At 42.7% G+C, this 14,301-nt stretch overlaps 1 protein-coding gene across 1 annotated transcript in view; it reads left to right on the forward strand.

Annotated features, from left to right (window-relative positions):
* The first annotated feature begins 1,410 nt into the window (after positions 1 to 1,410).
* The window catches only part of LOC147085121 (immunoglobulin superfamily member 1-like), a 117,319-nt gene continuing 104,428 nt past the window's right edge, over positions 1,411 to 14,301 (forward strand). Inside the window, exon 1 of the mRNA XM_085979765.1 lies at positions 1,411 to 1,486. Coding sequence (XP_085835891.1) covers positions 1,411 to 1,486 — 76 coding nt within the window. The remainder of the gene's footprint in view (positions 1,487 to 14,301) is intronic.

A 14,301-nucleotide genomic window follows, 5' to 3' on the forward strand; every position in this document is an offset into this window, starting at 1 on the left:
TTGTTGTCCGAAGCTGAAAACAAAATATTGCACTGAGAAAACGGCGGCTGTCGTTATCGGGGTGGTGAGTGCGCTGGGCTGTTTAATAAACATTCCCTGGTACTTTGTATTTGACCCTGAATATATAATGGATAACATACCCTGGGGTTGTGTCTGGAAACCCACCTTTCTTACTTCACCCGCGTGGGCAGCGTTTGACGTCTTTAATCTTACTGTAATCCCTTGTGTCCCATTCGTTCTGATTTTGTTGCTCAATGTTCTCACCGCTAGACACATTTTAGTGTCCAGTCGAGTCCGCAGGGGACTCCGGGGCCTCGGCAATGGAGAGAATCACAAGGATCCAGAGATGGATAACCGAAGGAAATCCATCGTTTTGCTCTTCAGTATATCGGGCAGTTTTATTTTGTTATGGACGACCATGGTTGTTTATTTTCTGTTTGTCCGTATTACCGTCTTTGAGTATGATGATGTTAAGGACATTGAATCGGTGGGATTCATGCTTCAAGTTCTCAATTGCTGCACAAACACATGTATTTATGTGCTGACCCAGGATAAATTCAGAGAGGAGCTAAAGAATGGGGTAAAATATCCACTGAATTCAATTGCAAAAGTATTTAAATAAGTGAAATAGCTGAAGTGTTTCCCACACAATATTTATCGGCGATTGCAATACAGCTCAAAACATGTTTAATGGATCAATCGATATTGGTACAACATTTTAAGCAAAGTTGCAAATCGATGCTTGCTGTAATATATTCTCCTTAATACACTGTGTTATGTATTGTCACAGATGTGATTCTTATGTTAAAACTTTTCCTGCTATTAACTGTGAAAAAGGTAATTTAGCTTCTCTTCTGATGGGAAAAATTGTTCTAATGATACACGATGCTGCATCATTCTTCCAGCAGACACTAAATCCATCCAATCAATCATCGTGTGCAACATTAATAATCACCTGGGCATGTTCAGCCCATATCAGGCCAGCCAAAGAAACTGGAGACAAGCATGACCCGTAAGAGTGTCGTGTAAAAAGCAAGATTGTCAATTGCAGCCACTTTCCTCTCAACGCAACAAACAATATCTGAAATGTACTGCCTTACGGCCTTCCACAATCTCTGAGACACTTCCTTCACCAGCAACTCTTACTTTACCTAATATCTTTAACCAGTAAGACGGAGTTGAAGGCTCTTGTGACAGATTTTCTGTTACCAATACACGTTTTCACCCAATGAATGAATGCGCTATGAATCCAGAGATATATCACGTATTATTTTTGATCAGTTTCACTCGAGCAACTTTCTTCTATCATGAGAACTAGCCTAAAAGCAAAGACAAGGTAGAATTAACCTCACTCCCCATGGGTTGTGCTCTAAAAACCCACCTGCAAACTAAGATGCTTGTGCTCGCTCGATGAGGCAAGAGGCCTGTGCTGAAAATGCAAACAATAAGAGCTATGAAGGAGACGTTCATAAACGTCTAATACCAGGTATATCAGAATCATTACTTATATTGTACATGTAATAGTGGTTCAAATTACACTTAACATTACCTATAACTCAACGTTGCTGTTTTAATTGAGGGACTCAATTCCGATATCGGTTTACAGGCTTAATCAGATCTAATCCAATCATATGCATTTGATCAAAACTACCACTTTTTTTTACCTTTTTCTCTTGACATTATTTAGGATGTGATAACAGGGCACTTAGAAAATCATAATATGATTAGGCAGGCTCAACATGGTTTTTTGAAAGGGAAATTGTGTTTAGCAAATTTATTGTAGTATATTGAGGATGCAGCGAGCAGGGTAGATGAAGTGGAAGCAGTGGATGTACTATATTTGGATATCCAACAGTCATTCGATAAGGAGCCACTTTAAAGAATGTTATGGAAGATAAAGACTTATTAGGTCGGGGTAAATTACTGGCATGGTTAGAGGATTGATTAACGGGCAGAAAACAGAGAGCAGGGTTAACCAGGTCATATTTCCGGTTGACAGGCTATAATTATTGGGGTGCCGCAAGGATTATTGTTTGGGCCTCAATTATTTACAATCTAAATTAATGATATACATGAAGGGGCCGAGTGTAATGTACTCAATTTTCATGACGATAGAAAGCTAGGTGGGAAAGTAAGTTGTGTGGAAGATACAGAGATCCTGCAAAGTGATATAGACAGGTTATGCAATTGGGCAGTATAATGTGAGGAAATGTGAGGTTATTCACTTTGGTAGGAAGAATAGAAAAAGGGAATACGTTTTAACTGGTGCCAAAATATTGAATGTTGAAGTTCAGAGAGATATAGGTGTTATCGAACAGGAACCTTAGAAGGTCAGCATGCATGTACAGCAAACAATTAGGAAGGCAAATAGCTTGTTGGTCTTTATTACAATGGGATGGAGTGCAAGAGTAAGGAAGCCTTACTACCATTGTACAGGGCTTTGGGGAGACCACACCTGGAGTACAGCGCACAATTATGGTCTCCTTAATTGAGGAAGGTTATACCTGCCTTAGAGACAGTGCAACAACAGTTTACTAGATTGATCCAAGAGATGGGAGGATTGTCCTATGATTAGAGTTTGAGTAGATCGGGCCTATGTGGCAAGAGTGGAGGCGGTGATGCTACTGAGGCGGAAGTCAGTGGACTTTGTTATAGCGTGTCTGATGGTTATAACGCAGAAGTTAGGATCAGAGAGATGCTGAGGGTCATTGGCAGCTCACGGCCAATGTGGGGATTGGTACTGGTGGTTAGGGAACAATGTTTGTAAAGTTTGTAAAATTTGGCTAAAGATGATGGCTTTTGCCTTGCCAATGTTTGTTTAGAGAAAGTTATGGCTCATTCAAAGCAGGATGTTGGAAAAGTAGTCGGATAACACAGGAAAGGGGGGTCGAGAGAGGAGATGTTAAAACTGGTGGCTTCAATGGACATGTAGAAGAGGATCCCATATCTGGTGATGGAAGTTTCAATGGGAAGGAGGTAGATGAGGAAGAAGAGAGTGCTTGGATATGGAGAGATAGAAAATAAACAACATGGGCGTCCATAAACCTATAAATCTGCCGGATATACTGAAAACCAAAATGATGGATTTCCTTCGGTTCTCCATCTCTGGGTCCTTGTGATTCTCTCCATCGCTGCGACGCCGGAGTCCCCTGCGGACTCTACTGGCCGCTAAAATACCTCTGACCGTCAGAGCTTTGAGCAACAAAATCAGAAAGAACGGGACACACGGGGTTAAAATAGGTGCAACAACTCAAATGCGACCCATGCGTGGGATGGAAAGAAGCTCGGTTGATTGACACAATCCCAGGAAACATAATCAAGTATATTCTTAGGTTCATAAATAAAGTACCAGGGGACAGGATCTAAATAGCCCAGCACACTCACTGTACCGGTAACCACAGTGGCCGTTTTCTCGGTGCAATATTTTGTTTTCAGCTTCTCACAACAAATGGTCACAAATCGATCAATGGTGAAAGCGACTGTGAGCCAGTCAGAAACCGCCGTGGTTGGATAAACCAGGAAGGTAACGAGACTTAACACGGGAGTAATTCTCAGGAATGACTTGGGAAATAATTCAGAAACATGCAGCTCAATATGGGATCATTGATGACGGCCAGAAGATCGGCCATTGCCATTCCCACCAGTGATACATTTAGAGTCATAGAGTCATAGAGTAATACAACACAGATAGAGGCCCTTCGGCCCATCGTGTCCGCGCCGGCCATCAAGCCCTGCCTAATCTCATCCCATATTCCAGCATTTGGCCCGTAGCCTTGTATGCTATGGCATTTCAAGTGCACATCCAAATGCTTCTTAAATGTTGTGAGGGTTTCTGCCTCCACAACCCTTTCAGGCAGTGAGTTCCAGACTCCTACCACCCTCTGGGTGAAAAAGTTCTTTCTCAAATCCCCTCTAAACCTCCCGCCCTTTACCTTGAATCTATGCCCCCTAGTTATTGAATCCTCTACTAAGGGAAAAAGCTCCTCAGCATCCATCCTATCTATGCCGTTCATAATTTTGTACACCTCAATCATGTCCCCCCTCAGCCTCCTCTGCTCCAAGGAAAACAAACCCAATCTGCCCAGTCTCTCTTCATAGCTGAAGCGCTCCAGCCCTGGTAACATCCTGGTGAATCTCCTCTGCACCCTCTCTAACGCGATCACATCCTTCCTGTAGTGTGGCGACCAGAACTGCACACAGTATTCCAGCTGTGGCCTAACCAGTGTTTTATACAGCTCCATCATAACCTCCTTGCTCTTATATTCAATGCCTCGGCTAATGAAGGCAAGTATCCCATATGCCTTTTTTACCATCTTATCCACCTGTTCCGCCGCCTTCAGGGATCTGTGTACTTGCACACCCAGATCCCTCTGACCCTCCGTCTTGCCTAGGGTCTTTCCATTCATTGTGTATTCCTTTGCCTTGTTAGTCCCCCCAAAGTGCATCACCTCGCACTTTTCCGGGTTAAATTCCATTTGCCACTGTTCCGCCCATCTGACCAACCCATCTATATCATCCTGCAGACTGAGGCTACCCTCCTCGCTATTTACCACCCTACCAATTTTTGTATCATCCGCGAACTTACTGATCATACCCTTTACATTCATATCCAAGTCATTAATGTAGACCACAAACAGCAAGGGACCCAGCACCGATCCCTGTGGTACCCCACTGGCCACAGGCTTCCAGTCACAAAAACAACCTTCGACCATCACCCTCTGCCTTCTGCCACTAAGCCAGTTTTGTATCCAATGTGCCAAGGCACCCTGGATTCCATGGGCTCTTACCTTCTTGACCAGTCTCCTGTGCGGGACTTTATCGAAGGCCTTACTGAAATCCATGTATACCACATCCACTGCGTTACCCTCATCCACACACCTAGTCACCCCCTCAAAAAATTCAATTAAATTAGTCAGACATGATCTTCCCTTGACAAAGCCATGTTGACTATCCCTGATTAATCCTTGCCTCTCCAAGTGGAGACAAATTTTGTCCCTCAGGATTTTTTCCAATAATTTTCCTACCACTGATGTTAGGCTCACTGGCCTGTAGTTCCGCGGTTTTTCCCTACTACCCTTCTTGAATAATGGTACTACATTAGCGGTTCCCCAGTCCTCTGGCACATCCCCTGTGGCCAGAGAGGTCCTGAATATATGTGTTAGGGCCCCCGCAATCTCCTCCTTTGCCTCACACAGCAGCCTGGGATACATTTCTACCGGGCCTGGGGATTTATCCATTTTTAGGCCAGCTAAAACCGCCAATACCTCCTCCCTCTCGATGTTAATATGTTCGAGCATATCACAGTCCCCCCGCCCTATTTCTATGTCTACATCGTCCTTCTCCACAGTGAAAACAGATGCAAAAAATTCATTTAGAACCCATATTCCAGCATTTGGAGGGACCGCACTTTCCTCGGGACAGGATCACAACCGCCACCAAGTTAAATGTAAGAGAGAGAAAAGGAAGCAGAGAAATTACTGATCAGAGCTGGAGCCAAAGCAGCAGTTTGACAAGAACTGCGCTGATATTGCCAGATTTGATGCTGCATTGAACGGTGGAAACTGATTCATGGACCTGGGCAACGCTTCAGGGCAGAGAAATGTATTTAAATACAATTATCATTAATTAAAAGGAACTTTGATAAAGAAAGTGAATAAAGTGAGCAGCGGATCCACTGGATGGGCCGAGTGAGGTCACAGCACAGTGGTCTCCTCTACATTGGGGAAACCAAACGCAGATTGGGTGAACGCTTTGTGGAACACCTCCAATCAGTCTGTAAGGGTGACCCCGAGCTTCCGGTCGCCTATTATTTTAATTCACCACTCCATTCCCACTCAGACCTCACCGTCCTTGGCCTCTTGCATTGTTCCATGGAAGCTCAACGTAAACTCGAGGAACAGCACCTCATCTTCCGATTAGGCACTTTGTAGCCTTCCGGACTCAATATCGAGTTCAACAATTTCAGATCATAACCTCGGCCCCTATTACATTTTAACATATTTTTTTCCACCGCTTTGTTTTGGATCTCACCCCGCCCCCTTTCCTTTTTTTTCTCTCTCTCCCACACGGCAGCTGTCTCCCAACCTGCCAGTACACTTCACATTTAATCTTGCTGTCTTTTGTCTCCACTGTCCTATTACCATCTCGTCTGGTTTTGAACACCTCTTAATGTCTCTTTTACTTCTTTTACTTCTTTTGTTCTATGGCAGCCCTGCATTCGATCTTTTTTATTTCCTTTCCATTTGCAAAAGGGATAGGCCCGAAACGTCACTCTTATTTCTCTCCACGGATGTTGCAAGGCCTGCTGAGTTTTCCAGCATTTTCTGTTGTTATTGAGGGCACAGTGCCAGTGGTCAAAGCAGGAGAGGTATCAGGGAGCGGGTATCCAAAGTGTTAAATCCGGATTTAAGCTACAGATAGAGTGAAAGAAATTTAAGGCTGGGATGATTTCGGGACAGGGGGAGGTGCTGCTGCTGTGTTTGCTCCGGGTTAACGGATCCGACAGTGTCTGGCACTAAACGGGAAAGGCCGAGAGCCACGGCAGGGAGTTTGACACTTTGGATCTGTTGGAAAAGGTAGCTGGAAACCGAGTCATACTAAGCGAGATGATTAAACACACAGACGATAAAATGAAACTGGCTATCCTAAAACTCTTCAACTTGGTTCTGAGTGTCGGTTACTTCCCTGATATCTGGAACAAAGGACTCATAACGCCCATATAAAGAAGTGGGGACAAAGTTGACCCAAATAACTATCGAGGCATCTGTGTAAACATTAACCTGGGGAAGGTATTCTGTAGTATCATAAACAAAAGACTTGTAAACTTCCTTGAGGAGCACAATGTCTTGAGTAAAAGCCAAATTGGATTCCAACCAAACTATAGAACATCAGATCATATCTTCACCCTACAGACCCTAATTGACAAACATGTTCATCAAAACAAAAGCAACATTTTTGCCTGCTTTATAGATTTCCAGAAGGCTTTCGATTCCATCTGGCACGAGAGTCTATTCCTGAAACTTATCGAAAGTGGTGTAGGGGGAAAAACATATGATGTAATTAAATCAATGTATAGCAACAATAAATGTGCAGTTTAAATTGGAGACAAACAAAAAAAATACTTCCCACAGGGGCATGGTGTGATGCAGGGCTCGCCCATCTCACCAACACTCTTTAATAATTACATAAATGAATTGGCAAAACTACTTGAAAAATCTACAGCACCCGGCCTCACCCTATATGAATCCAAGGTTAAATTCCTCCTCAATGCAGATGACCTGGTTCTGCTGTCACCAACTAAGGAGGGTCTACAGCAGAACCTGGATCTGCTGGAGTCGTTCTTTCAGACATGAACCCTGACAATAAAACCCCAAAGAACCAAAGTCCTTGTGTTCCAGCAAAGATCCAGACATCAGGGACGCAAAATAAATTTCACACTCGGAACAACTAAAATCGAACAAAACACTAACTATACATACTTGGGCTTAAAAATCAGTTCTACGGAAAATTTTCATCTGGCTGTGAATGAACTGAAAGAGAAAGCGAGAAGGGCTTTCTATACCATTAAAAAATCAATCCAAATAGAAATCCCAATTAGCATTTTGCTCAAAATTTTTAAATCAATAATTGAACCAATTGCACTCTATGGCAGTGAGGTTTGGGGACCGCTAACACAAAAAGAATTTGCAAAATGGGACAAGCACCCAATTGAGATCCTACATGCAGAATTCTGTAAAAGTATCCTCCGGACTCAAAGGAAAACCATAAACATTGCATGCACAGCAGAACAAGGCCAATATCCATTAATAAACAACATCCAAAAAAGAGCCACCAAATTTTGGAAACACCTAAAAATGAGCATCCCCCACTGCTATCATTACGAAGCCCTGAAATGCCAAGAGAGGACCATAAAGAAGAATACCCTCTGTCAACTAGTCCTGGGACTCAGTGAAGTAACTACTAACACTACTAACAATAACCAGCCCCAGGACAGTGACAGCGTAACAGAAAGAATTCGACCCAACACAATCGTCACTAAGCAAAAGGAAAAACATCTGTCATATTGGGCAGAAACAACAAAAACTCAAAACAAACTCAATTGCTACTTGGCCCTAAACAGACAATACAAAATGGCTGATTACCTGACCATGATAAAGGATAGCAAACTGAGAAAAACCTTGACAATGTGCAGACTTAGTGAACATAGCCTGGCCATCGAAAAAGGTAGACACAGGCAGACCAGCTACGAGGAGAGGACAGGATATGCTCTCACTGCAGTCAGGGAGTGGTGGAGACAGAGATGCACTTCCTCACAGCTTGTAGAAAATATCAGGGCATAAGGGAGAATTTCTACCCAAAATTCACAAAAACATGCTCGAAATTCAGAAATTTGAATGACGACCAAAAACTCCCATACCTACTAGGGGAAGAGAGAAATTGTGTAACCTTAGCGGCACACTATCTTAAAGCTTGCCATAAACAGAGGGACAACCAGTAAATCTAAGAAAAGAGTGTATACAAATTATATGAATGTATATTTATACACTCAGGGATATATCTGTTTATACACTGTATGGATAGAGCTGTGTTTGTGTTCAACCATGAATGTTTTTCGATGCTTTGGCAACATAAGATGTACCTTGTCATGCCAATAAAGCGATTTGAATTGAATTGAATTGAGTGAGATTGGGAGGGAAACCAGGAAAAGGACACGGGGGAGCTGGAGGGGTGTCAAGAGCAGAGGGTTTGGGAATGCGGACAAACTGAAGAAACGGGTGAGGAGACAGAGGATTCAATGCAGGGGGAGGAGAGGCTGGGATTCACAGGGAGAGAATACAGCAGAGAGTGAGAGGAAGTTAATGTATAGATCACAGTAACACCACTCAAATAATAAATTCAAACATTCATTTCTGTGCTTACTGGTATCAGCTTGTGGGTTTAAAATGTGGTCAAATAATTAACTCAGCAATTCAGTTACATCAAATTCAAATTCAAATATATCCGTTATAACTGCCTCATTTTTTAATAATAGATTACGATTACTAATTCATGCATCCTATATGTTAATTAATTTTTAAGAATGTGTACTTATAAGTCATAAAGTAAGGAAAAATAACATTCACGAAAACAGACAGAGGATCTGACGCACAAACACAGGGAGCGGGTCCAACAATAACATCTCACCAAATCTGACCACATCCTAATAACACCTTGAAGTCACATCTACTTGTAATTTTACTCGAGGTTTCAGTAGCTCGCTCTATCTCACTTTCACTAAAACATATCCTTCTCGCTTGCCTTCTCCCTCTCTGTTTCTCTATTGCTCCTCTATCTTTCCGCACTGTCTGTATTCTCTTTGCCAAAGCTTTTTCACATCCGATTCAATCCTATCCTACAACGCCGAAATTCTGCTCACATGCTTCGTGCTCATTGATCCTATTCTCAGTGTCAGTTTGTCCATTGGCGAGATCTCTGAAAAATTTAATATCTCTGCAGATGATCCACGCCTCCTCCTGTTCATCTGTGCTCTTCCCCTCATCTGTAATACATGGAATCAACAGAATCGAATATCTCTACCAGACAGAACTAAAAGTATATGAAGTCCTTTCTCCTGTAATTATAAATTGCAGCGTTAGATGGGACGATTGTTCAGTTAACAAAACGCCAACATCACAGCTGCTTCTTATAATCTCCAGATCAATGGAAGGGCTTCTGATTCCAACAGATACAGTGCAAACTGATACAGCATATCCTCAAAATATTTCATATTACAATGAAGTCCAGTGACAGTCAGTGAGTCCATCACACTGAAGCAGAGAAGGAGCTATGAAAGTGTCAGCAGCAATGAAGGTAATCACAAGGATCCAGAGATGGAGAACCGAAGGAAATCCATCGTTTTACTCTTCAGCATATCTGGCAGTTTTATACTGTTATGGGTGACCCTGATTTTATATTTATTTTCTATCAGCGAATTGCAAAGATTTATGCTTCCTCCGTCAATGACCCTCTTTATATCCCAGGAGCCACAGCAGGAATGCTGCAGCTTCTCAGTTCCTGCACCAACACGTGTATTTATGCTGTGACCCAGACTACATTCAGAGAGGAGCTGAAGAACGCGGTGAAATGCCCACTCAATCTACTAGTTAAGTTCGTTAAATCATTGAAGGGGCGGAAGGGTTTCAAGCAGTAGAACTGATTCCCATTTCATGCTTCATTCCCTCAGTCCCCACTGGGGCGAAACTACATTTTTATTAACAGCCCAGAGCCCTGAAATGATCTTAAATCTGATCCTGTTATTATTCTTTGTTGATCATCTGACCTATTGAGGCGGGACTCGCTCCGAAGACGACACTTGAATTGTTTCACAAAAAGGCGGCACTAAAGTGCTCAGCTGGAGTTCCAGTAAAGGCCCGCCCTGCACCGACAGCAACATGGGCAAACCCGCCAATCACAGTCGCTGCTGTGGGCCTGGTCAGAGCTCTGCACATAAATGGGGACACAGAATGACAGAGATAGATAAAGAGATAGGTTATCAATAGATAGAGAAAGGCAAAGAAAAGAATACAGAGTTACATAGAGAGATAAACATAGATATAGTGGCAGGTGGAAAGTGGAAATGACAGATAGTGAGAGCCCTAAAGCAGAGAAAAAACATAGGTCAGAACTCAGAAGGGAAGAAAGAGACAGAAATGAAACGTAGAGCAACCGAAAGTGAAACTGATTGCAGAGCGTAGAGAGCAGAGGTAACACGTTAAATAAAGTAAACACAAGAGACCAATCAAAATAGGTAAAGAAGCAAAGAGTAAGAGATGTAGATGTTGAAATGGATAGAGAAACAGGAGAGAAAAAAGAATAGAGAGAAAGAGGGAGAGAGGGAGAAATTAATGGGCAAATACACTGAGAAGGCACAAAGAGAAACCGGCAAAAGATGAGATGGAGGAAAATAGAAAGAGATAAATATAATGAGGAAAGTTACACGGAGGAAAACCATAAACAGTAAAGGCACAGGTATATAAATTTAAAAAGCAGCAGAAATTAAGAGAAAGATAGGAGTTTGTGAGCAAGAGAAAACTGCGAGGAATTTTTGTACAAATGGAGACAGAAACTGAGAGAGGAAGAGGAAAGTTAAACAGGAATAATACAGTCACGCAGGGGATTTATCAGCTTTCATTCCCATTAATTTCTCCAGCACTATTTTTTTACTATTAATGATTTCCTTTAATTCCTCCTTCTCACTAGACCCTTGGTTCGATAGCATTTCTGGAAAGTTAACTGTTTCCTCTTCCATGAAGACAGAACCACAATATTTGTTTAATCACCGCACCATTTCCTTGTTCCCCGTTATAAATACTCCCGTTTATGACTGTAAGGGACCTCCATTTGCCTTCTCTAATTTTTTACTTTTTACATACTTGTAGAAGTTTTTACAATCCGATTTTATGTTCCTTGCAAGTTTTCTCTCATACTCTTTTTTTCTCCTCTTAATCTATCTCTTTTCCCTTTTTAGCTGAACTCTAAACTGCTCCCAATCCTCAGGCTTGCTACTTTTCCTGGCAACTTTATATGACTTCTCTTTCGATCTGATACTCTCCTTAATTTCTTTTGCTAGCCGTGGTTGTGGCTCTTTTGCTTTTGTGTTTTTGCGCCAGAGAGGGATGAATAACTGTTCCAATGTCACAGTGTTCTGGTTGACGGTCAGATGTAGTTTTAATTACATTAATAGAGTCATGTTTAGAGATGTTTGATGACACTAAGCTGCTTAAAAAATGCTATGTTCAAAAGTGACTCCCGCTGTTACACTGCCTCCGATCCCTCCCGTGCTGATGGCAAGAATTCAGTCATGGCCATGTGATGCCGCGTTGACAATCACCCTATACATCGATGATAAGCAGAAACTGCACCACGGGCACATAAGGTAAATAGCAGAGGATCCACAGTGCGAGTTAAGAATTTTTTTATGCAGCAAGATGTTCTGTTCTGGGCTGTCCTACTTGAAATGGTCGTGCTAGCAGATTGAATGTTAAGTCTTGAAAGAAAATTGGATGTACACATGTAAAATGAAAAAACGTGCAGGGCAATGGGGAAAGAGCAGGAAGTGGGATGAATTGGATAGCTCTTTCAAAGAGCCGCCACAGGCACGGTGGGCCGAATGGCCTCTGTCGGTGCTGTTTCATTCTAAAATTCTATGATTCTATGATTCGGTGTCTACGATTCTATATCAAGTTAGGAAGTGACAACATCCAAGCTTCGACAATTGTTGTATTTGCCTGGAGATCACTAAGCTGCTCATGTGCAAAGTTTTTCAATTGCTCCATTGTGCTTTTCCGTTTAGTTCTTCTCCATCCGCTGGTCGGAGAGGCGATAGAAAGTGAGCATGTGACATTAAATTAATGCCCAATTTATTAATATAAGCCTGAGTGCACTATTACGTGACTGATTCATGATTGATTGATAATCGTAATAGGTGTAGAGCTCTAGGGCGCATTAAGTTATCACATAAATTGTTCTTTATTCATTCACGGGATTTTGGTGTTGAAGGCAAGTTCAGAATGTATTGCCCATCGCTAATTGACCTTGAGTGTCATATAGACCAGACCAGGAAAGGACGGCAGATTTCCTTCCCTAAAGGACATTAATGAAACAGATGGGATTTTATGACAATCCGGCAGTTACATAGTCACCATTACTGGTACTAACTCTTTATTTTGGATCTATTTAATTATTTGAATTCCAATTCCCCAGTTGCATTTGAACTCTTGTTCCCCACTTATTAGCCCAGGCCTCTGGATTACTAGTCCAGTAACATTAACACTATGCTACCGTTCCCACAATGGAACATTAGAGAACAGTTTCTTAAATTTCTAACATAACCAAATAATATTTCTTTTTTCTCGAGGGGTCATCACCACATTTCCCGTATTTTAAATTTGTTTTTAATAACACTGCCTTTTGCTGTACAAACAGCTTTTATTTCACGTGTTTTATTCATTATTTGGATTTGACCGTCGCTGATAATGCCAGGATTGATTGCCCATCCCTAGTTGCCCGTGAGAAGTTGGTGGTGAGCCGCCTTCTTGAACCGCTGCAGTCCGTGTGGTGAAGGTACTCCCACAGTGCTGTTAGGGAGGGAGTTCCAGGATTTTGATCCAGCGACAATGAATAACCGGCCCGATTTATTTACAAGTCAGGATGTGTGACCTGCAGTGGAACTTGGAGGTGATGGTGTTCCCATGTGCCTGCTGCCCTTGTCCTTCTAGGAGTTTGAGGTCATGGATTTGGGAACTGCTGCCGAAAAAGCCTTGGCGAGTTGCTGCAGTGCATCTTTTAGATTGTACTCACTGCTGCCACAGTGCACTGGTGGTGGAGGGAGTGGTGTTTAAGGTGGTGGATGGGGTGCCCATCAAGCGGGCTGCTTTTCCCTTAACGGTGTCGAGCTTCTTGAGTGTTGTTGGAGCTGCATTCATCCAGTCAAGGGGAGAGTATTCAATCACAATCCTGACTTTTCCCTTGTAGATGGTGTAAGGGTGTTGGGGAGTGAGGTGGTGAGACACTTGCCGCAGACTACCCAGCTGCTGACACGCTCTTGCAGGCACAATGTTTTTGCGGCTGGTCCTGTTAAGTTTCTGGTCAATGGTAACCCCCCCAACATGTAATACCGTTGAGTGTCATGGGAAGATGGTTAGACTCTCGCGTATTGTAGGTAGTCATTGCCTGTCACTTGAGTGTCGCAAATGTTACCTGCCACTTATGCCCGAAGCCTAAATGTCGTTCACGTCTTTCTGCATGCGGTCATGGATTGTTCATTTTCTGCATGTTACTGATACCTCTGTAACAGTCATCAAAAATTGCATGTCAGTTCTGAAGATGTAGAAGCATTCAAAATCAGAGAGCCTGCTGCCTTCCAACAGTGTTTCCATTGATTGACGGATGCCTTTCTGGTACAGAACACATTGAACTTGCTGTATTACAATAAGATAAATGTAGAAACCTCGGCTGCCCCGTGTCCTAACACGCAGCAAATTCCCTTCACCCATCACCCCTGTGCTTGCTGTCCTTCATTGGCTACCGGTCAAGCAACACCTCGATTTCAAAATTGTCATCCTTTTCTTCAAAACCCTCCAATGGCCCTCGACCCTCCCTATCTCTGTAATCTCCTACCGCCACACAGCTCCGCGAGATTTATGTGTTCCTCTAACTTTGCCCTCTTGAGCATCCCTGATTACAATCGCTCAACCATGGTGGCTGTGCCTTCTATTGCCTAGGCCATAATCTCTGGAGATCCCTCCCTAAACCGCTCCGCCT

This window comes from Somniosus microcephalus, unplaced genomic scaffold (assembly GCF_052327205.1).
Source record: "Somniosus microcephalus isolate GS21.2 unplaced genomic scaffold, FLI_Smic_1.0 unresolved_chr9, whole genome shotgun sequence".
Classification (NCBI taxonomy): Eukaryota; Metazoa; Chordata; class Chondrichthyes; order Squaliformes; family Somniosidae; genus Somniosus; species Somniosus microcephalus.